The 23,226-nt window shown below is 45.2% G+C and overlaps 2 protein-coding genes across 8 annotated transcripts in view; one reads left to right on the plus strand and one right to left on the minus strand.

Annotated features, from left to right (window-relative positions):
- Positions 1-14,445, plus strand: part of wu:fb13g09 (multidrug resistance-associated protein 5) — a 53,849-nt gene extending 39,404 nt beyond the window's left edge. For 6 of the 7 annotated variants that reach the window (XM_042340565.1, XM_042340572.1, XM_042340569.1 and 3 more), the window contains 12 exons: positions 119-265; positions 1,230-1,359; positions 2,405-2,558; positions 3,006-3,134; positions 3,862-4,048; positions 4,783-4,872; positions 5,746-5,935; positions 6,606-6,765; positions 7,613-7,691; positions 8,891-9,004; positions 9,432-9,596; positions 10,084-12,387. In XM_042340565.1, coding sequence (XP_042196499.1) covers positions 119-265; positions 1,230-1,359; positions 2,405-2,558; positions 3,006-3,134; positions 3,862-4,048; positions 4,783-4,872; positions 5,746-5,935; positions 6,606-6,765; positions 7,613-7,691; positions 8,891-9,004; positions 9,432-9,596; positions 10,084-10,194 — 1,656 coding nt within the window. In that variant the 3' untranslated portion in view covers positions 10,195-12,387. Of the gene's footprint in view, positions 1-118; positions 266-1,229; positions 1,360-2,404; positions 2,559-3,005; positions 3,135-3,861; positions 4,049-4,782; positions 4,873-5,745; positions 5,936-6,605; positions 6,766-7,612; positions 7,692-8,890; positions 9,005-9,431; positions 9,597-10,083; positions 12,388-14,377 lie in introns of those variants that run through there. The other variant, XM_042340566.1, reaches the window with a different exon arrangement.
- Positions 14,446-14,669: 224 nt separating this feature from the next.
- On the minus strand, positions 14,670-22,479 carry LOC103177380 (tumor necrosis factor ligand superfamily member 10). Its single transcript, XM_007891514.2, has 5 exons — positions 22,186-22,479; positions 20,177-20,326; positions 19,489-19,534; positions 18,174-18,263; positions 14,670-17,116 (listed from the first exon to the last, which is right to left on the minus strand). The coding sequence occupies exons 1-5, from the start codon at positions 22,372-22,374 to the stop codon at positions 16,683-16,685; spliced, it is 909 nt and encodes a 302-aa protein (XP_007889705.2). The 5' UTR covers positions 22,375-22,479; the 3' UTR covers positions 14,670-16,682.
- Positions 22,480-23,226: the final 747 nt, after the last annotated feature.

The raw sequence follows: 23,226 nt of genomic DNA on the forward strand, positions 1-23,226 counted from the left end.
GTACGAGATGTAACGCAGCCAGAAAGGTGAGCTGAAGACACTGGAGCTATCCACACGAATCACTGAGGGCTTCTTTACAGAGCCTGTGTAACCAGGCACGTCTGCTTCTCTTTTACAGAATTCGTCGGTCGCTGTGGGTAACGGGACCATCATCAGCGGCAGCATGAAAGATAACCCCAATCTGAACTTCTACACCTGGGTCTATGCCCTGTCTATGGTGGCTGTGCTGCTCCTCAAGGCACTCCGTGGTTACGTCTTTGTTAAGGTGCTGAAACATTATTATTTGCAACACCAATCTCCCTGCTGTAACGTACTGATTTTGCTTTGCTCAAGATACTGCCAATGTTCCTAATGCTTACATTTGGTACAGCACCTTTTGTTGTTGGGAGGACGTCCCAAAAGGCTTCACAGGCTATACTCTAAAGGGCAGTGACTGTGTGTATTTTGTTGATGAACGCCCCAGCCAATTTAGGACAGCAATGTCCCACAAATAGTCATGAAGTGAATGACCACTTTTGTTTGTGGAATTATTGGCCGGGACACCAGGAGACAGATTCTCCCTTCTCTTTTCAAACTGTGTCATGGGATCTTTAATGTCCATCTGGACAGGCAGACTGGACTTCGGTTTAACTTCTCAGCCAAAGAATGTATTAATCACAAGACCAGTTAGCCGAGTTTGACTTTATTGACCTACTCTGGAGGCAGATTGAATGTTAAGGTTAGGTGTATATTTGGAGGGCTGGAACGTGGAAATCTCTGCCATAAACAGCTGTTCGTAAATTCTTTTAATAAGGGAATTAAGTTTGAAAAAGAGGGATGTTAAAGGGTGTGGAGGAGCGAACAGAAGAATGGGATTAGACGAGGTGGCTCATGTGGAGAGACATTATTATTATTATTATTATTACGCACCAGCACAGACTGGATGGGACAAATTGTATCTTTGCTGTAGCATTCTCAGTGAGTTGGGGAATTGGTAGTGAAAGTGTCCCTGTCATTGTTTCTGCCAATAATTCCTTCAAAAAAAAATAATAAATTGGTCACTCAATCCACGATTGTTTATGGGACACTGCTGTGCACAGTTGGCTGCCGTGTTTCGCCCACAAAATATACAGTCACATCACTTTGCAGTTTGTTCTGTGAAGCCCTTTGAGACGTCTCGAAGACGTGATAAGACGCTATATCAAGCGCAAGGATTATTATTGTTCATTTTATTCGTTCTGTCTCTCTAGTGCACAATCAGGGCTTCCTCCACTCTGCACGACGCTCTGTTTGAGAAAATCCTTAGGGCTCAGACTAAGTTCTTTGATACTACACCTCTTGGTCGCATCCTCAACAGGTTTGCTAAGGATATGGATGAAGGTAAGCACATGGCTCTTTCGGGTAGTTGTGGTTGTTGTATGGAGGGTCCAGTGTATGGGTGGGATGTGGGTCTGTAGACAAGCTTCCTGATGTCAGCCACAATGCTGAGGAGGCAGTCGTTGGAAACCCAGGAGGTGGATCGCTACCACTTCCCCCGATTATGTCACACTTGTTGGCTTGTTGAGGACCAGTCCTGCCCCCAGAGAATTATTCTTCATAATATTTACCTTCTGCCAGCAGCTGTGGAGAATCATCTTTCCATTGAAGATCTCACAGTGAAAATTGGGAGTAGTGTAGGAATCCAACTGCAGGAACGATTTTCATCACTGAAAGTGGGGTCTAAGCAGTACTGCCTGCCTTCCAGCCTGTTCCTTATTATTATTATTAATAATAATATAATCCTTGATTTGATATAGCGCCTCATCACGTCGAGACATCTCAAAAAGTATGGAATATGCTGCAAAGTGAATTGACTGAGTATTTTGTGGGCGAAACCCAGCAGCCAATTGTGCACAGCAATGTCCCTCAAACAGTGGCTTAAGTAACCAAATTATTTTCATTTATCCTCCACTGAATTACCGTTTCGTCTTCAAATATACAGTCAATTCACTTTACAGCATATTCTGTGAAGCGCTTTGAAAAGTCTAGAAGACATGAAAAACGCTATATCAAATGCAAGGATTATTATTATTATCCTCCATGTCATATACTCATCTGTCGCAAAAACTGATGGCATCTGATTTGCTCCAAACCTTGTTTCAACTGACTTCTGTGAATGGGACAAGCAAAATATTCTTGTAAATCTGCAGTGAAAGAGCAAGACTTTGTGTGTGTCTGTGTGGTGGGTGGGGGTTGTGTTTGAGTGTCTGTAGTGTATGTGACTGTGGTTGTGTGTATGGATTGTGTTTGAGTGTGTGTTCGTGTGGATAATGTGTGTGTAGTATGTGGGTTGTATGTGGGTTGTATGTGTGCAGATAGTATGTGTGGTGTGTGGATGGGGAGGGAAGATGTTTCAATCCTCAGTTTCTGCTTGTTCTCTTTCTAGTTGATGTGCGGCTACCCAGTCAGACGGAGATGTTGGTCCAGAACCTCCTCCTCATCCTGTTCTGCCTCGGTGTCGTCAGCTTAGTCTTCCCCTGGTTCCTCATTTCAGTCTTACCCCTCAGCATCATTTTCATGGTTGTTAACAAGATCTCAAGGTAAATGGGTGGTGGGTTGAGAGCTCGTGGGTGATGGCAGGATGGCGGGGTGGGTGAGATGACTTCCAGAGAGCCGTTTGGGCCCAATCATTTTCAAAAAGTGGGCCAGTTCAGGACTGGGAGATGGTTAGAAAATTAGTTGACATTGAGTGTTGACATTTTCACTCCAGCGATACAGAGAACTGGAGAAATTGAGGACCTGTTTCAAATATCTCATTAGAAAAGCCTCCCCAACAGATCTCAAATCTGCTGGATCTCCTGCCGAAGGTTCCTTTGGTGAGAGGATTCCTCTCGCATCTCATACCCTGAGCGAGCCTGTCGCAAAGCAGAGATGGGAATCGCTGGCAACCCCTTATTGTGCTTTGCTGGTCTCCGACTCTTCTGTGTCCGGACGACGGGGCAGTGAATGGTAACGAGGGCTCCTCTCTCCTCTCGTCTCCCCCGCAGGGTACTGATCCGTGAGCTCAAGCGTTTGGACAACATCAGTCAATCGCCGTTTACGTCTCACATCACATGCAGCCTGCACGGCCGATCCACCATCCACGCGTACCACAAGGGGAAAGACTTCCTCCAGAGGTCAGTCATGCGCATCCCACCATTTGCCACCGGAGTCCTGGAGAGCGGTGGTTTGCGCGCTCGCCTCGTAAACAATATTCCCGGGCAGGTGGGTGGGCGGGGCAAACCCTTAGGCAGGTTTCCCTGTTCCGTATGGCTCGGTTTACCTAGCAGTAGCTAACAATTTGGATTTATATAGCGGCCTTCATGCAGGGTAGATACCTGGAACGCTGGAAATGCAGTTGTAATATGGTTGTTCCTTCAGTAAGTAGGAAATCGCCCACTTTCGCCCACAAATATACAGCCAATTTACTTTACAGTCTATTCTGTGAAGCGCTTTGAGATGTTGAGAAGCCTTGAAAAGCGCTATATCAAATGCAAGGATTATTATATGTTACTGTGAAGTGCTCTGAGACGCCGTCCGGCGTGGAGGGCGCTATATAAATCCAAGTTGTTGTGGTTGTTAGTCGATTGGCCGATCGCTTTCCGTGGGTAACAATCCCCCTTCCCACGAAAACAAACAAATAAATAAATAAATAAATTTGGTCACTCAATCTACGACTGCTGTGCGCGATTGGCTGCCGGGTTTCGCCCACAAAATACGCAGTCACTCCACTTTACAATATATTCCGTGAAGCCCTTTGAGATGTCTCAATGACGTGATAAGGTGCTATACCAAATGCAAGAATTATTATCAGGACAAATCAACTCTATTATTGTTATGATGATGTTTGCGCCTCTCTGTCAGGTTCCAGGAGCTACTGGACTGTAACCAGTCACCTCACTTCCTGTTCAACTGTGGGATGCGGTGGCTGGCCGTGCGGCTGGACATCATCAGCACCATCCTCATCACCGTGGTGGCGCTGCTCATCGTTCTGATGCACGGAGGCATCTCCCCAGCCTATGCCGGACTCGCCATTTCCTACGCAGTCCAGGTGACCTCACACAAACTCCAGTTTGCGACGTTGCTCGAGCGCTTGGTTCCCTGTCAGGGAGTTGTGAGCTCTCGCGTTGCTGTAATTGTATTTGTCATCATGTTAGATTAGATAGATGTTTGTTAGGTCAGGGTATTAAGGGATATGGGGCAAGGGCAGGAAACTGGACTTGAGGTGCAGATCAGCCATGATCTTATAGAATGGCAGAACAGGCTTGAGGAGCTGAACATCTTTCTCTTGTTGCTACGCTTCTTTCTAAGGTTTAATTCGATGTTATGAAGCGTATTACGTTTAAAGAGTGGCCCCCATCTCTCCAGTTAAGGACAGGGTGGGGGGAAATATCACACCAGCTTCAGTCAGGGATAGAACTCTGATTTCAAGCTTCCCTAAAACAGGCCAGTGTTACACCTCAACTGAGATCGGTGCTCAAGGCAGAGACAAGGATTAAACTGGGTATTTCTTAGTCAATCCAGTTTGTGGATTTGTGGAATACATGCACTGAGCTATCCAGGACTTGTTTTTATCTACTGCATCTGTAAACAGTATTTAGGTTTATAGATTCTGGGTGTATAATTATATATAACCCCTAGCTCAGGTGCAAATCCTTGGCTGCCCAGTGCTGGGGGAAGTTGTCCTGACGTGAAAGGCGCTATACCAATGTAATTTATTGTTGTTGTAGGTGTGTATTTTATATTGTTATATTGTGTTCTCCTTGATTTGTTTTTCTTGCTCAGTTGACGGGATTGTTCCAGTTCACTGTCCGTCTCGCGTCTGAAACCGAAGCCAGGTTCACGTCCGTAGAAAGGATCAACCATTACATCACGGTGAGTGCGACCACAAGGACTGAGGAGAATCGATCACAGTCCCTCCGACTGTTAAAGCAAACCACAAACCACCGTGTTGGACAGGCAGGATTTGGGGGCCTGTGTCAGAGGGTCATTTTAATTTATAAGTTAATCATCAACCCTTCAAAAAAAATTGGTCACTTCAATCCACAACTGTTTGTAGGACGCTGCTGTGCGCAATTGGCTGCTGGGTTTTGCCCAGAAAATATACAGTCAATTCAGTTTACAGTATATTCTTTGAAGCGCTTTGAGACGTCTCGAAGACGTGATCAGGCGCTACATCAAATGCAAGGATTTGCAAATGCAAAATCAAGCTTTTTTTAAAAGTAAATCCAGTGTCCTGGCCTCAACTTCCTTTCCTGGCAGTCTTTTCCAATCTGTTAATTATCCTATGAGTAAAGAAACACTTTGTTGTATCTGTCCTCAAGTTGCCCTTTTCAAATCTAAATCCGTGTCCTCTTGTTCTGCTGTCATGGTGCATCTGAAAGTATTGTCCTGGGCTTTATATTTTCAATCCCATTTAAATTGATATACACCCTCTATAACGTCTCATCTGAAACCTTTTTTCACAAGTCTGAAGAGCCCTTGCATATTTAATCATTGCTCATAGCTCATTCCTCCCAACACTGGGGATCACCCCGTGTGAACTCAGTTACGCTACTTGTGTAAACCTGTGTATAGAGGGCATTAGAGGTGGAGTAAAATACACTTCATGAATGAAAGTAATTAATCCTGCAGTTACCGAGTCCTTGTTTTATGTCAGAACCGTATTGCTCTGTGTAACATGGTGATTAATTGAACTCACGGCGATCCGGACATTTTGACGCCTTCTCCTTGGTCCGTCTCGGTTAGAACGTGGAGAGCGAGGCTCCGACCCACGTCCCGGGCTCCCGCCCTCCCCCCGGCTGGCCTCAGGAAGGACGCATTGAGTTTAGCGACGTGGAAATGCGTTACCGCGACAATCTGCCGCTCGTGCTGAAGAAAATAACCTTCGACATCAAACCTCGGGAGAAGGTGGGGATCGTGGGACGCACAGGCTCAGGTACGCATGCACAGGCTGGGGGGGTCAGACTCCGCTCCGGGACTCAGCCCCCCGTGAAGGGTGCTGCGCAAATGCAAGTTGTTGCTACCGCGTACGCGGAAGGTGTGTGTGGGTGGGCTCGGGCATTGCGCTGGGTTGACAGGGGCGGACTCTGGTCCACGAGGACCCCATATAGGTACATGCTCCAGGTACACAAGTTCAACAATGGGCGAGCGCAAAATGGTACGTGTGTATGGGCTCGGTACATGCACCGTGTACACATTTGCGGGCTTGGGTAAATACCGTCAGCCCTCGATCCAAGCAGCCCGCAGAACATTTTAGTGATAAATCCCATGAAAGTACCAAATAGGCAAGAATCCTTTCCCAAAATGCGTGGGGTGGGGGGGAGGGAGAAGAGCAGCCAAAATATTGCTGAAAATAGGAGCACTTAAATGCGTCGACAATTTTAATTCCCCCCACATCCCCCTTTTTTCCAACACGATGTGAAGTGATGGGAGAGAGAGATGAATATTGACTTGTTCCCACGCGGGAGGTTCTGTTTAGACCCCAAAGGTAATTGAGAACAAAGTCCAGTGTGTCCAACCTTTTGTCACATCCCCGTCAGCAGCAAAGTGCTAAATAAGTAGTGATAACATGTATTAAGTTCTCTGATCTCATCGTTAATACGCAGGGAAATCGTCTTTGGGAGTGACACTGTTTAGACTGGTAGAAAACTGCAATGGTTCCATTATAATCGATAATGTGAAAATCTCTGACATCGGGTTGGACGACCTGCGAAAGAAGCTGTCCATCATCCCACAGGAACCGATGCTCTTCATAGGGACGGTCAGGTATGTCAGGAGAAGTGGGCTTCCTTGAGTGATTGTAGTAGTAATAATAATAATCCTTGCATTTGATACAGCGCCTTATCACGGCATTGAGACGTCTCAAAGCACTTCACAGGAATACACTGCAAAGTGAATTGACTTTATGTTTTGTGGGCGAAACGAGGCAGCCAAATGAGCACAGCAGCGTCCCAGAAACAGCCATGGATTGAGTGACCAAATTATTATTATTTTCAAAAAGTTTATAGCGTCTCATCCCTTGGCTGTGACGTCTCAAATCACATGAGAAGGCGCTGTATCAAATGCATAATCGCCTGACAGGATGCTGACAAACTGCGGAGTTTAACAAACAAAGGAACGGCCTGTTTTACACTTCTGAGTGGTCAGCGTCTGTCAACCCGGAGACCAGCAATGTCCGTGGTCACAACCTCAGCCGAATATTAATTGTTAACGGCCCCAAACCAGTTATACCAGGATTCCAACAATTAGCTGCAAGTTGACGAGAGATCTGTGAACGCCAAGGTGAGTGAGTGCTCGTCATGGGCGAGCTAAAATAGCGAGTGTTAGCAAGAGTCATCCACTGCGCGTGGTGCATCACTGCCATTCATTGACCTTCCAGTAAGAATGACTGATTAGCGATCTGACCGTGAACTCTGACTGACTTTATCTTTTCCCCCGAGGGTGATTGTGCCTCTACATATGAAGTTGCCTCAGTTGAGATCAGCTTTCTCGGCCCAGCCTGGGAATTCTTGCACGCTGAATGTGCATTTCTTTTAAACCAGCTGAGCCACGAGCAAACGATGCAATTCACGTGACAAAGCAGGCGTGTTGATCTGGTGGTTTTCACTTGCAGGTCAAACCTGGATCCCTATGACCAGTGTACAGACGCTCAGATTTGGGATGTGTTGGAAAGAACTCACATGAAAGAGAGTGTAAGTAGGGATGTAAATGAATGAACCGAATGCTGGATCACATACGGATTCCTCTTGCCCAATACGTGGAGGCTCCCCAGTTGGTTTTATTGGTCAATACTGATGTCTAATATCTGGTGATTGATTGGTTGGTTGGTTAATTGATTGATTGATTGATTGATTGAACTTGGTAATAGTGAGCTCCAGGCGGAGGTCCTGCATATCAGGCCTGTTGGCTAACAAATACACAGTCACTACATTTGACAGCGTTTCCCCATGAAGCCCTTTGAGACCTTTTGACATTAAAGGAAAAAAAACAGCTGAAAAATTCTTGGTTCTACTAAGGCTGAGCTTCCACACGGCCCCATGTAGTTGGAGCGCCCCCTGTTGGCCAAACCATGGTTAAACGTGGTTTCACTGCAGTGCTATACAAGTGCTATTCGTGTAAGAATTGATTCACTTTCATGTTGAAACATCTCAAAGTGCTTTTCAGATGATTGCTGTGAAGTGTAGTGACTGTGGATTTGCAGGCTGAGCAAGAGACCCCCTTGTTGTAATAGCCTGTAAATAATAATAATAGTATTCCTTGCATTTGGTGTAGCATTTATTACTGTTAAATATCTCAAAGGGCTTCACATACAATTTCTGTGAAGTATAGACTGTGTAGTTTGTAGGCGAATGCAGCAGCCAATTTACCCGCAGCAATTTACCCGCCCACAAACAGGCATGGAATGAATGACTAATTTATCTGTACGAATGTTGGCCAAGACACCAAGAGAACCTCCATTCTTCGTGCCACGAACAGGCAGATGGAACCTCAGTTTGATGGTTTATCCAAAAGACAGTGATAACAACAACAACAGCAACTTGCATATATAGCGCCCGTCACTCAGGGTAGTGTCCCAGAGCGCTTAAAGTTCAGGAACCCACTTCTGACAACGGAAAACTCTCCCAACACTGCACTGCAGTTCTACCTTAGACTACTCAGAGTCCCGGCTTAGGGATTTGAACCACAGCCTTCTGACCCAGAGGCTGGAGTGCTACCAACTGAGCCGGGCTGATGTACCTGGCTCAGATGCACTTAAGGGAATTAAAAGAAATTTACAATAATTGAGAGCAAGGAAGAGGGGAAAAAAAAGAAGTGAAGGAAAAGAATAAGTGTGTGTATGTGTGTGTTGGGGGCAGAAATCTGAATTGTGTTTTTGGGGATTTATTTGCAGATTGCGCAGCTTAATGAGCAACTGGACTGTGAAGTCACAGAAAATGGAGAGAACTTTTCGGTGGGAGAGAGACAACTCTTGTGTGTGGCCCGAGCCCTCCTCCGACACAGCAAGGTGACTATTTTGGGAGGTGGGGTGATGATGACGATGATGATAATAATAATAATAATCCTTGCATTTGAAATGCAGCCTTATCATGTCATCAAGACGTCTCAAAGCGCTTCACAACATATATTGTAAAGTGAATTGACTGTTTATTTGTGGGCGAAACATGGCAGCCAATAGCGCACAGCAGCGCCCCACAAACAAGAGTGGATTGAGTGACCAAATCATAATTATTTTTTAGTCGGATGGCCCGATCATGGGGGGGAAGGAGGAGGGGGTGACCTCTCAGTCCTGGGGCCGGAGGGGGTGAACTAACAGTGCTAGGGAGTGAGGGGCGAGGGAGGGGAGTGACTGCCCAGTGCTGGAGGGACAGAGGGTGGGGATGATCACCTGATGCTGGGAAGTTGGGTTACTACCCACTGCTTTGTCTCCACAGATTTTGCTTTTGGATGAAGCGACTGCTGCGATCGACACGGAAATGGAGGTGTTGATTCACAAGACCATTCAAGAGGCCTTCAGTGACTGCACGACTCTGGTCATCGCCCATCGCCTTAACACGGTGCTCAACTGTGACCGGATCATGGTGATGGATCAAGGAGAGGTGAGACAGTTGCCTTGCAAAAGCCACCCTAACATCTGGACCTGAATGGGGCACGAGCCCCTGGTCTGTTTTCCCGCCCCCAACATACTGCATGACCTCTGATTGATCTAAAAGATGCCGTGACGTTGCGTTACATCGCTGCATTTTTTTTTACCTAGAGGTACAGAACGCCAAAGGTCAGATGAAACATGAGGCCAGTCAGGCCTGTGTTACATTGATGGATATTGTGGTCAGTCGTCCATAAGAATCACTTGTGTTAGATACTGGAGGCTGTGAAAATTGAGTCAAGTACCTTCAAGAAACCAGAGGGAAGGGGTTTGGGGTGTGTGTGTGTGTGGGTGGGTGGTGGGGCGGGGGGGGAATGGGGGAATTATTATGTTAGAGGTAAGGTTCGTAGCTGATTTATTCAGAAATAACTGCAAGTGAGGTTTCTCTTTAAGGTTCCCGATACCCAGGGGTAAATGAAACCTTTCCGTTCTCTTGTCAGATCGCTGAGTTTGACAGTCCCTCTGCCCTGCTAGCCAACGACAGCTCGCAATTTCGTGCCTTGCTGACCGCAGCGGAGAGCAGGTTACCACAGCCACCGTCCAGCGGGTAATGCCCACCCACCAGGGGGTAGCCCGGTGGGATTGCAACAAGACCTGCCCGTTCTCTCCCTCCCCCATCCCCCCCACACACTCCCCTTCCTCTTCCCCCAGGGGTGTCCGTGTGGGTGCAGGCTGCTCAGAGAAACCTTCTCACAATCACAACAGGAGCGAAGAAGCGAGCGTGAAGAAGCTTCATGGATAAAGAAAGTTTCTAAAGTTTTTTTAAAAAACTTTTAAGATGAACGTTCTTATTTATTATATCCTACAGAGAAACTTTGAACACTGTGCAAACACTGTGCGAACGCCAGTCATTTGCACAGCATGTAATGTATTTCAAAGGACTCATACATGTAGTATTTATCTTGATGGTTCGTGCTCCAATGCAGCTCCACAGTTCAGGGGAGCTAGGAGCGGAACAGATCACTGCAAACATTCAAAACAGGTGCTATAACCTCTGTTGTCGTTTCTGGGGGGAAAACAAATCATTGGTTGGATTTGCTCATGCCAAAGAAACTGTCGTTGGGTTGACCGGGGAAGAACGAAGCTCACAGCAAAGGGACGAGAAGCTTTTATGTTTGTGTTGCCCAAGCAAATTGAAGGCGTTGGGAGGAAGCGATGAAGTCATTACAGAGAAAAATCATTGGTGCTTTCATCTGCGCTAAAACCAGTGCATTTCTTTGTAGCCTCTTTGTCCTCAGTGGGTAAAGGGTCCCAAATCAAATGGACGGTTCTTGGGTTTGGCTAAACGATATTTAAAAGGGACAAGGCCATTATAAGTGAAGGGCAAGGCATTGCGCTCCTTTTCGGGTCATGAAAGAAAATCTTGGGTTCTGTTTAACGGTGCAACAAACACCGTGAAATTATTTGCTGATATTAATCCCCGAAGGAGTTAAGTGGCTGTCTTCCAAGTCGGTCAAAAGTCGTGGGTGGGGGAGGGAGGGGCTGAATTTTTTTTAAGAAGTGGCAAGGCCGCTTAAAGGGAGGAAAGGGTGTGGAGCTGCTTTCAACAACAACAAGATTACATTTGTATAGAAATCACTATTCTGTTAATGCTCGTCACAAACATTTTTGGGTGTTGATTTTTACTTTTATTATGTAACTATGGCTATTCTCGTCAGAAGATCAAATGAACGATTGCGAGAAACTAACACTTACTAGTGACCAAGAAGCCTTCAGCCCTGTTCTGTTTCTTCTGTCCTGTTTCTCCACGCATCAACCCTCAGCTGATATTCGTCTAGTTTCCAGGTCTAATTTATAACCATCGCTGGTCTGATCTTGTCTCCATTCTTCCTTCCTTCCTTCTCCTGTTGTCACACTCCACTTCTCAATAGAACGCTAAAGATGACTCCAAAAGGATAGGAAGAGCTCAATGATCACAAATCCACAGCACAGGCACAGGTTGAGGATCTGATTGCCTACAAGGGCTCTCTGCTTTCAGTCTCACTGATACTCTGTGCTTCTGTGCAATTCCTTGTTGAGTCCAAAAGTGAACTCCTGATTTGTCGGTCACTACAAGTGGATTGTCCCAATGTGGTCCCTTGTGCTAACGCTGGAGGACAATCAATGTATCCCATTCACCTCTTTGGTTGGCCAACAAATAAATGTTTCTTGATTGAATATGTTTTTGATTTACGTCATAAGTCTATGCTATTTTGCTATTTCTGGGATTTTGTTGGTCAACCAACCCAAACAGTTGGCCACCGCTGACATAATTAGCTCAGGTGTTTTTTGTTCCATCACCTTCTCTTTAAAGCCATAATAATACGATCAGGAGATGTGTGCAGATGGGTGAAGAGCCTTTCCCCTTTAAACCTTCTGAACCAGATGCTTCCTTAATATCCGTGCAATGAATTCTGAAAAGATACGCTTGTAGCTCATCCGACTAAACTGAGCTTGGTACAGCCTGCTGAATGGTACATCAATTAATATTATCGCAAATACCCTCTTGTCTGACTGCCAGCATGTTGGAAAGGCTTTAAGGGTGATGTACATGGTGCAACATAGTGGGACAGAGAGAGATTCAGCAACCTCATGGGTTCCTGCCTCGTTTGACGCTTTTGAGGCCAAGTGCTGTTCCGTGACCCACTCAAAGGCCCACACTCGAAGCTCAGTGTTTCAGTACAGAACAGCAACCATTCTCGTAACCTAAGCCTCCTTGAATGTAAAATGACAGTTTTAAAATCTAATAAAGATATTTTTATACACCTGTGGGGTCGCATTGTGTTTTTTGCTCCCCGATTGCTCCATGCAGCAGCCAACAATCCACTCAGGTTAAGTTGGTCACTCACTTCACAGCTGTTTGTGGGACATTTCTGTGTCCCCACATTGACTGCTGCGTTTGCCTATGTAACAGTCATTATAGAGTATATTTCGTCCACAACAACAGCAAGATTGCATTTATAGAGCGCCTTTCACGTCGGGAGGACGTCCCAAGGCGCTGGACAGTTGGGTTGGGACCTGAGCAGGGGGGAAATGGTCAGGGTGAGGGGAGGGAAAGGAGGGAGCGAGGAGGGGGTAGAGAGTCGAGAGGGGAGCTGAAGGCACGGTCGAAGAGAAAGGTCTTGAGACCGGCCCTGAAGGAGGAAAGGGAGGAAGCGGCGAAGGCACTGGGGATAGAGTTCCAGAGCCTCGGGGCTGAGAGGCTGAAGGCCCGACCACCGATGGTAGGGCGGTTGGGGCGGGGGATGTGGAGCAGACTGGAGCCAGAGGAACGGAGGGTACGGGCAGGTACGTGGAGGTATAGTAGGTCGGAGAGGTAGGAGGGAGCGAGGCCATGAATGGCCTTGTAGGTGAGGATGAGGATCTTGAATTCGATCCTCTGGGGGATGGGGAGCCAGTGGAGGCGAGCGAGGGTGGGAGTGATGTCGTTGCGGTGTCTGGTGCGGGACAGTACACGAGCTGCAGAGTTCTGAATGACCTGCAGTGTGGAGGGAGGGCCGGGAAGGCCGACGAGGAGAGAGTTCCCATAGTCCAGCCTTGAGGTGACAAAGGCGTGGACCAGAGTTTCAGCCGCGTGAGGGGTGAGGTAGTGCCGTAGTCTGGCAATGTGCCGGAGGTGGTGGAAGGCAGTGCCAGTTGTGGCGCGGATATGAGGAAGAAAGGACAGCTCAGGGTCGAACAGAACACTGAGGTTCCTGATGGCTTTGAGAGGTGGAGAGTGCAGCCTTGGATGCTGACGCTGTCAGCGCCTGAGGTGCGGAGGCGCTGACGTGAGCCAATCAGGAGGGCCTCAGTTTTGCACACGTTGAGCTGAAGAAAGTTGTCTCTCGTCCAGGACTCGATGTCGGACAGGCAGCTGTCAGGACATCGGGGGTCGTGGAGTTGAGGGTAGAGGAGGAAAGGTAGAGTTGGGTGTCATCCGCATACATGTGGAAGTTAACCCCATGTCTGCAAATACAAATACACAGTCAATCCACTTTACAATATATCCTGTGAAGAGCTTTGAGATTTCCTGATATAAAAGGAGCTATTTTGAATGTAAAGTTTATTATTACAACAAATTACATTTATATGGTGCCTTTCACGTCGGAAGGGGGTTGGACGGTTAAGGGTTTGCAACCAAGCTGTGGGCTTGGAATCAAGAGGGGGCGGGGGGGTGCAAATGCACATTATTAGCTGATAGTTGCCTATTTTCTAGGTTGTGCTGATGATTTGTGGCCTTTGCTTACCTTGTGTGTCCACTTTTCTTGTTTCCTGATTTTGCATTTGCCTACATAACCTGTAGGGGTTTACATGTTTATTATTTGTCCTCTTCATCCTATGGTTTGGATATTCATATCGATTAAGGTGGGTGTAAAAGCACTTGCTCTGCTGTTGCCTTGTTATTCCTGCTTTACATCCTCCTCCTTATCCAAGTTTATTAATAATAATAATTTAGCCCCAAAAGGCTACTCTGTTCGTTATTGCCTTTGTTAAATGTTCTACAATCTTAAATATGAATGGTTCGATTATTGACCGATATGTTTAAAAAACAGTCGTGGTACAACCTTTTACTGTGACTATTCAAAAACATAGTTTACCCCTCACCCCTCCCCCTTTCCAATAATAGCCGTCGCAGCCAGGGAGAAAGCAACATCGCTGCCAGCAACAGTAGGAATCCTAGTAATAATCCTTGCAATTGATATTGCATCTGTCATGTCAAAATCCCTCAAAGGTGCTTCACGTACTTGCTGTAAAGTGTGATTGTGTTTACAGGCAAACACAGCAGCACCCCGTGTCACACAAACAATCTGGAAATGAACGGCAAACTTATCCGGACAATTGTTGGCCAGGAGAAACGACCTTCTCGAACAGGGCAACACTCACCTGAACAGGTAAGCAGGACCTCAGTTTCACGTCTTGATCGCTGATGGGACCTCTGAAAGTGCAACTCCCCCAGTTCTGCACTGGAGTGAATTCAACTTGACTGGAAAAACGACGAGTCTGCTGAAGACTGGAGTGTCATTTCTCCACTGTATTCGTAAGAGAGCGAGATAACGATTCTGTATTATTTTTCTAAAAATATTTTATTAGATTTTGTAACAACATTTTGCAGCTTATGTCGTTATGTGACCAAAGCTATTCTGGGTTTCCAAAGCTGAAGCAAGGCATTTTCCCCACTCTCTCTCCACTTGCACCAGCCAATGAGACAATAACAGGCAACAGAATTATTTCTACTAAGTGGTTTAAAAAGACAAAGCAGATGTGCGCTGCGGGAAGGTTATTTTGTTTTAAAGTTTTCAGCTCTCACGCCTGCGCTCAGCGCTCCTCATTCAGATACCAAGAAGCATCCTCAGTGGCATTTCCTCCGATCTTCCTCCATATGGGGAAGTTATTAGCAATGTTAGCCACTTTCTCTTCCCACCTTCTTCCCGACAGGATGTTTAAGATCAGGAATTTCCCCACCCACTGCCTGATCATGTGAAACAGAAAGACAAGATCTGGGAAGCAGCCAAAGGAAGGGACATATCGGAAATGTTAACCTGTCCTTTCTGCATCGTTTCATACATCTTTTGTTTGCAAGTTGCAATTTTCTGTTGATAATATCAATAATAATAATAATGCTTGTATTTGATAGCGCTTTTCACGTCTTCTAGACGTCTCAAAGTGCTTCACAGAATAGATTGTAAAGTGAATTGACTGTATATTTTGTGGGTAAAATGCGGCAGCCAATTGTGCACAGCAGTGTCCCACAAACAGTCGTGGATTTAATGGCCAAATTATTTTTTTTCTTGAGTAAGGAAACTTGCCCAAGGTTTCGCCTGCCGGGAATCGAACCCAGGTTGCAAGGCGAGTGCTCTAACCACTGCGCTACAGGACTTCTGATGTTTGGTTGAGTGCAGAGTGCAGCTTTGTTTGATTCTGTCTGTATCCACTGTGATGTGTATGTCACATGGGAGTAGATGCAACACAAGCAAAGTTGACGTTCCTAGCAAATTGCTTTTCCTTCCGATCTGTCCTCCCAAGTGTCCCCTGATATCGTACACTGAATAATAGAACCAGAGGACACGCTCTGCGATTGAAGGTGGGTAAATTCAGAACAAATCTGTGGAAAAACTACTTCTGTGAGTGAATAGTAAACGTAAGGAATTGGATCCCAAGGGAGATGGTATAAGTAGAAAATGTTGTTTGCTTCCAGAACAAATTAGATACATTTTTTGCAGGAAAATAATATCTCGGGATACAGTTTGGGAAATGATAGGTCAATGACTGCCCTGCTGGAAGTCAGCAAAGTCAGTACATACTATGATTCCAACCTGAGGCCCATTGCTGGAGGTTGTGGAGAAATGATTAACTTTAGGATAAAAATAACCCAAGTGAGCAAAGAATGGCCAGACTGAGGTGTCTGGTCTGAATAAGATTCTGGGTTGGCTTTGATCCTTGAAGAACTTGGAACAGCTTTGTCCCAAAACTCTATTCAAATAAAATTTGTTTCCAGAGGGTTTTTTTTCTAGAGGAAGATTCAACCTAACCATAGTTTAGAATCATAGAATATTGCAGCGCAGAAGAAGGCCAATCAGCAATAAAACAATCCTGTACTGCACTCTCTAAAAGATCTACCAATTTAGTCCCACACAACCTGCTCTATCACCATTATCCTTGTATATTTTTCAAATATTTTCCCTTTCAAAACTTATGTATTCTGCTTCAACAACAATTTCTGATTGTGTATTCCATGTCCAAATAAACCTCGGATTAAAACATTTCTCCTAATCTCTCTCTGTTTGTTGGTGATGAATTTAAAAATATGACCACAAGTGACCCACTCACCAACCAGTGGAAATAGTATTTTTTTCCTCTCTCGAGCTACCTTATCAAAGGTCTTCGTGCTTTAGGATTGTACAAGTGTCTGTTTCAATAACAAAAAAAAACAAGCCAAGTGAATTTTGTAGCATAGGGAGAGTTATTAGGAGGTCTTAAGGACTGACTCTCAATCCGTGCTGTAAACCTAATGCCAATTTAATGTTCTGCGATGAACGTAAGCTTGGGCTCCTGTGATCCCAGGTGTGTGCCCCTAATTTCACTGGATCATGAAAGCACCAAAATATGTAGATTCATCATTAACATCCACAACACTTGCATCTGTTACCATCATGAACAGTTTGTCCCCTTCCTCCAGTTGAAAGAGGGCACCCTGATAGCTCGTGTAGAGGTCAAACATACCCTCTTTAGACCAGCATCTGGTGAACACAGATTTTGTTAAAAGAATGGGATCATAATAGGAGCTGGTTTTCTTGTAAATGTACTGAACAGAGGGATTGTCGCGATGATTGACTGCTTCTCGCCCTGGTATGTGCCTTAAGTACACCTTGGCATACACATAGTAGAGTCCGCTCTTGAGAATGGACATTTCTCCCTCATGGTATTCTATGGAACTGTGTCGCAGTGCAAGTCCTTTGTTGTCTTCCCAGTAAAGGACCTCGTGTCCAGCTCCATGGCCAAGGTAAGATGATGCTGTCAGCAAAAATAAGAGTTAAAAGCATTAGATCCATGGAGATGACAGCACAAAAGGAAATGCATTTGGTTCATCAATTGGCATTTGGTCACAGGGATGCAAGCCTCCCTGTCAGAACATCTTAATACATCGACATATTTTATCTTAAAGAGGGAGCAGGCTTACAGCCCCAGACCTCTTGGTTCCAAGACATTACTCTCTCTTATAGGGAAATGCTTGGTTCTCACTTGGTGCCTCCCACTCTCAGGAGAACAGCTCAACACATCACAGAAGCTTCTTGTGTGGTACTTTGTCAAATGTTTTTGGAATTCTCAGAATACTAACTACATTGTCCGACATCATGTGCCAAGTTGAGATATCCTCTCAAAAATTATTATTATATTATGGTCTGGAATGCACTGCCTGAAAGGGTTGGTAGAAACTGATTCAATAGCAACTTTCAAAAGGGAATTGGATATGCACTTGAAAAGGAAAAATTTGCAAGAATATGGGGAAAGAACGGGGGAGTGGGACTGATTGGGTAGCTTTTCCAAAGAGCCGGCACAGGCCCGATGGGCCGAATGGCCTCCTGTGCTATGATTCTATGAAAGGGTCCAGAGGCTGATTGATGTAAGCAACCTCGAACTTTTATGCAGAGGCGTTGGTTCTTATTTACTAGGTTATTTCCTTCTGTTCAGTTTTTCCAATTATTAAGTTCAGGTGAATGGATCTTAAATAATCCACGGTTTAAAATCAACCCAACGTGACCTGGGAAAAAAACCACCGGGCAAATCTCGCCAGCGCTCATTACATTCTCCCATTGTAGCTCCTTTTTGGAAAAGCCTGTTGTTGATGGAAGTCAGCACTCGTGAATGGTTTCCTGCAGTGATATCTGCTGTACTTCCCAGCCATGAGCAGATGCCAGCTACACTATAACGTGCCCACAATCTCACTTTACAAACCCCCCAACCCCACCCCTCCCGCAATATAACCGGGGCTGGACTGTATGTGGTTTATTCACGTTCATAAATGCACAGAACAAAGACGTCAGCTGTGAGATTTTGTGACCGAGCTTACCGTTACTTGGTGACAGAGGGTCTTTGCTACGCCGTATAGTTAAGTGAATAGCCGGTGTATCCGAGCCCAGTAAGTACGTGGCGTTGTTGGCTGGCGAGAGATTAAACAAAAACTGTCATGCCACAAAATCTCACGTCTTTTTGAACATGTGAATCTTGTGCATGAATGCACAATTAACACAGCTAACCGCCTACCTGTAATTCTGTAAACCAACGTTAAAACAAATTCACTGCTCTGAGTTGCCAGATGTTAATCTCCCTGCAATCCTCTACCGGGGGAGGGAGGGGGGAATAAAGGGGGAGGAGGAAGGAAGCTGCTTTAAATAAAGGCACGAAAACCATTGGTGATTTTAGGTTTGAGTATCTTTCTATGCCTTTCACACTTCTATTTGATAGGATTATTTCTTAAATTAACTACTTAGCGAGCAAAGGTTCATGTCAAGTCACATAAATGTTATATTCCCACCTCTTACCAGCAAACCCTCAGGCTTTCTCCTCTCTGTTAGCATTTGTTTTTTTTCCTTCTAGTAAAATAAAGTTCTAGAGGCACCAATGCCATGCAAATTTTCAAGACTGAGGTGGATAGATTTCTGTTAGGTTAGGGTATCAAGGGAGATGGGGCAAGGGCGGGTGATTGGAGTTGAGGTATAGATCAGCCATGATCTTATAGAATGGCGGAACAGGCTCGAGGGGCTGAATGGTCAGTAGACCTATGTTCCTATGTTCCCTCTGGTTCCTCACCCAATTGGCTTTCCTTCATGTGAACTGTGAGTGTTGGCAAGCTAATCACCTTGCTTGTGCTGAGGCTGATCCTGATCTTGCCTTCACCCAAGATGTATTTACACACACGACTATTCATATATATATATATGTGTGTCTATATATATATACACACACACATACACACCCAATTTCAGTGTTTTCTCAATAGCGTTCAAGAACTAAGCTTCCCTCATTGCCTTCGCAGTGTCTTACATTGTACAGAACAACGTAACTCCATGTATTTAACGAGTTCCATGGTTGATCATGCTGTGGAATTCTCTCCCTCAATCCCTCCACCTTGGTCCTTCCTTCTCCTCTTTTAGACCACATCCGAAGACCTTCCTCTTCGACCGTGCTTACGGTCACCTCCTCCTTCCCCCCGGCTCTGCGTCAGGCTCTAGCTTTGCTAAGTGCTCTGAGACACTGGCCCGCGTGAAGGGCACTATATAAATGCTAATTGTTGTTGACACTGTGACATGGGGCTGACTTCGACTACACTCTCGCTCAGCCTGCGGGCTCACCAAAAATAATTCACTCTCTTCAGCAAACCTCACCTTTCAGCTCCTGGTAGATCATATCTTTCACCTTGAACTGCAGACGCTGAAACAAAAAGCAGAACCATGTTCAAATGTGGCCTTCCACTCCAAGGAAATTACAAGAGAACATTTATATTGGATTCAGCGACCGATGTGTTGAAGGAAATTTTGGGAAATTCTTGTGGGTAGGCTTGATACAGGAACGTTAAACTCTTAGGTGAGATTATATGTTACCATCCTGTACCAGTGCTTGTGAAGAAATACTTACCCAACTCCACATACAAATCACTGCAGAATTCCTCATCGCAAGAGAGAGCTATTTGGGACTCGGAGGCAAGCCGTGTTTCACATGTCTTACAGACATGTCTAATCTGTCTCTAAAGCTGCTGTGAGACACGATCACTTTGTGTTTGCAACGTGAAAATAGGCAAACAGATCTAACTTTTTTTTATTAACTAGGCTGACAGTAAAGTGCATTGAACAGAACTTTTTGGCATGTTTGACCAGCATCCTGGCTTCAACCACCTTCCTAGTGACCCATTCCAGTTAAGTACCTCTGTGTAAAGAAATACTGTAGCACTCCATTATAATCCCCAGTTGGGATCCATACATTTTTTTTCCTGAGAAGTCTAAAGACTTTCAAGTTGAACCACTTTATTTCTGATAATACTAACACAAATGGAATGCTAAATGGCAGAGCGCTTACCTGGTTGATTAGAAACCTGATGTTGTTGAGCCATCTGTCACATCCAAGATCTTCAATGCTCTCTTCAAAGTCTGACGGATCACCAGTGTATGTGTTCAGGTATTTCAGGCACCGTCCTGGAGAACTATCAACATTCACCTTCTGCTTCATCTGAATAACAAAATATTTCAGTATTAATTCACAACATCTCATTTTTCTTTGTTTTTTTTTGCTTCATCTCCTCATCTCCTGCAGGAGCCTTAGCCCAATCCAGCAGATGCCAAACCCCACTCTGGGACCTCACTCCAGTGGCCATTCTCAATCCGCGAGACGAAACAGTGTGAAATGTTCTGTTGCTGCATCCTGCCAAATATCCACACATGCTCGCTTTTCTGTGGGAGTTACTTATTATTTTCCCTTAACCCAAGGTTAGGTTAGGTTACTTTGATGACAATAGGCATCGCAAAATAGCCTGGGGATCAAACAGTAGTAATCCTTATATTTGGTAAAAGCGCCTTTCACGTCGGGAGGTCATCTCGGAGCGCTTCACAGGATAATACTTTGTAAGTGTGTAAGATAATAAGTGATTGTATATTTTGTGGGCAAACCGGCAGCTAGTTGGACAACAGTGTCCATCCAACAAACAGCCATAAAGTAAATGACTAATTTTATTTGGGGAATTGCTGGCCAGGACACTAGGAAAAATTGTAAACAAAGATGGTCTTATTTTATTTATATATATATATATAATTCTTGCATTTGATATAGCGCCTTATCATGTCTACGAGACGTCTCAAAGCGCTTCAAGAATATACCTTAAAGTGAATTGGCTGTATATTTTTTTGTGGGTGAAGTGGGGCAGCCAATTGCACACAGCAGTGTCCCACAAACAGTCGTGGATTGAGTAACCAATTTTTTAAAGAGGAATTATTACCCCCAGAAATGTGATCCACCAATCGACTAACAAGCGGGTTCCTGCTTACTGTTAGGTAAACAACGATGTGTAGAGTAAGGAAACTTGCCCAACATTTTGCTCTGCCGGAAATCGAACCCAGCTTGCGAGGCAAATGCTCTAACAGCTACGCTACAGGCCCATATATATGGGATAGATTTGTTGCCTGTATATAAATGTCAGTGTACACAGTCTGGAGGTGTTTCCATATTGTTTTCAGTATATACACAAGATGAGAAATTCCTGTATGTGGATTTCAGTGTACACATAGTCTGCCTGTCTATCCAACATCCACCACATTGCTGTGCGCAATTGGCTGACGCGTTTCGCCCACAAAATACAGTCACTACACTTGGCAGTATATTCTGTGAGGCGCTTTGAGACGTCTCAACAACTTGGTAAGGCGCCTTATCAAATGCAAGGATAATTATGATTATATTATTATTATTATCATTATTATAATATCGATATCAGTGTACACACAGACTAGGAGTCTGTCTGTGTAGATTTCAGAGTGCACAGAGTGGAACTGTGTGGCTGTGTGGATTCCCCTGTGTTTGTACATCCCTTGAACAAGAATAAATTGTTCCCTGAAACCTCACCCTTATTGGCACTCTGCCCAGCTCTGACTGCCTGCACACTTTCGTTTTCGTTTCAGAACCACTTTTATTTTGTTCTTTCTCTCTTCTCCCCCTCCCTCCCTCCCTCCCTCCCTTCCTGCCTGCACCATTCCCACAGAAAGAATTAAAACTCTTAACTGCGTCTCTGATCCCCCCCCCCACCCCCCCACCCCGAAAAAAAACTTTTTGCAGAGATCCAAAAAGTCGACAAAAACTTCCTGTACGCAAAAAAGAAAAAAAATCGGTTCGAACTCGACTTCTGTAGTTGGGGATTTCTTGCTACTTTTCTACTTTAAACAAAAATCGATTCCTCCACCAAAAAAAAAATCAGGATATTAGGAATATTTGTGTTAAACCTCCAGTGCAAGAGACAGACAGCAACAGCGCAAAAAAGTTTCAGTGTTCACATCAATTGCATCGCTTAAAATTGGGAATTTTTCTCGATCCCCCTTCCTTACCTGAGCCATCTGACGAGTGAATCGTAGGAAGAAATAAAAGGCTGTGGAGGTCTGCAGACAAATGATTAATCCCAAAATCAGGACAAGTGCTCTCCACTTTCTGTTCTCCGAGTCTGTGATTTTCTCACTCAGTTTTTGGTAGCTGTAATCCACCAGCATTGACGAGGACATCTTTCCTTCCTGATCCATGTTATTTTTTTTCGTTCCTCACCAGAGAACGTCTGCACACATCACTTCCCCGCCCCCACCACCCCAGCTCTGAGCCAAACTGGTGGGAAGTCCCCGGTTGCCTCTGTCAGCAGCCTAAGTGACACGCAAGCGGTTTGCAGTTACACCCAGTTGACAGTGGGGTTTTCCTGGCAGTGTTTCTAACAACACCCAAATATTTTGCACCCAAATAATCTTGAATAAATACACCTTGTCAAAAGCCCGCGTTTAACCGCTCCTGCCTGAAGGCTGCTGTAGATAAATGCAAGTTGTTGTTAATTGATGTCTGTGTTAATAATAATAATAATAATAATCCTTGCATTTGATATAGCGCTTTTCACGTCGGGAGGACGTCCCAAAGCGCTTCACGGAACACACTGTAAAGTGAATTGACTGTATATTTTTGTGGGCGAACGCGGCAGCCAATTGCGCGCAGCAATGTCCCACAAACAGTCGTAGATTGAAAATGAAACAATTTATTATTGTTTGGGTTTTTTTTGAGGGATTATTATTAGGCTCTGTGTGGAGTAAGGAAACTTGCCCTGACCTGCCTGGAATTGAACTCAGGTCTCTCGCGTGCAAAGCGAGTGCTCTAATCACTGAGCTACACGACACCACGAGCTACAGGACTCCACCAATCATTGGTGATTGACGCTGGCTGTGCTCAGAGCTGGGAGTGAAGTGGCTGGAAGTTCTCGGTTCAATTTTGACCCCTTAACCCCGTACCATCTTTGCCGTTCTCTCCCTACTCGGTGGGAGCTAGCCTGCTTCATGTTCCCCCCCCCCACTGAACTCCACCCTGCGGTTGGGCCTTTAGCTTTTCTGCCCCCACCC

Source organism: Callorhinchus milii, unplaced genomic scaffold (genome assembly GCF_018977255.1).
Source record: "Callorhinchus milii isolate IMCB2004 unplaced genomic scaffold, IMCB_Cmil_1.0 Scaffold15, whole genome shotgun sequence".
NCBI classification, from domain to species: domain Eukaryota; kingdom Metazoa; phylum Chordata; class Chondrichthyes; order Chimaeriformes; family Callorhinchidae; genus Callorhinchus; species Callorhinchus milii.

What these genes read in the sequence shown, in the direction of transcription:
- LOC103177380 (XM_007891514.2), bottom strand. Translation starts at nt 22,374, where the DNA reads ATGGATCAGGAAGGAAAGATGTCCTCGTCAATGCTGGTGGATTACAGC. An exon ending in TCAGGTTTCTAATCAACCAG is followed by an intron (nt 19,535 to 20,176) that starts GTAAGCGCTCTG and finishes TTTTTGTTTCAG; the next exon opens with CGTCTGCAGTTCAAGGTGAA. An exon ending in GATCTACCAGGAGCTGAAAG is followed by an intron (nt 18,264 to 19,488) that starts GTGAGGTTTGCT and finishes ATCTCTCGCCAG; the next exon opens with CCAACAACGCCACGTACTTA.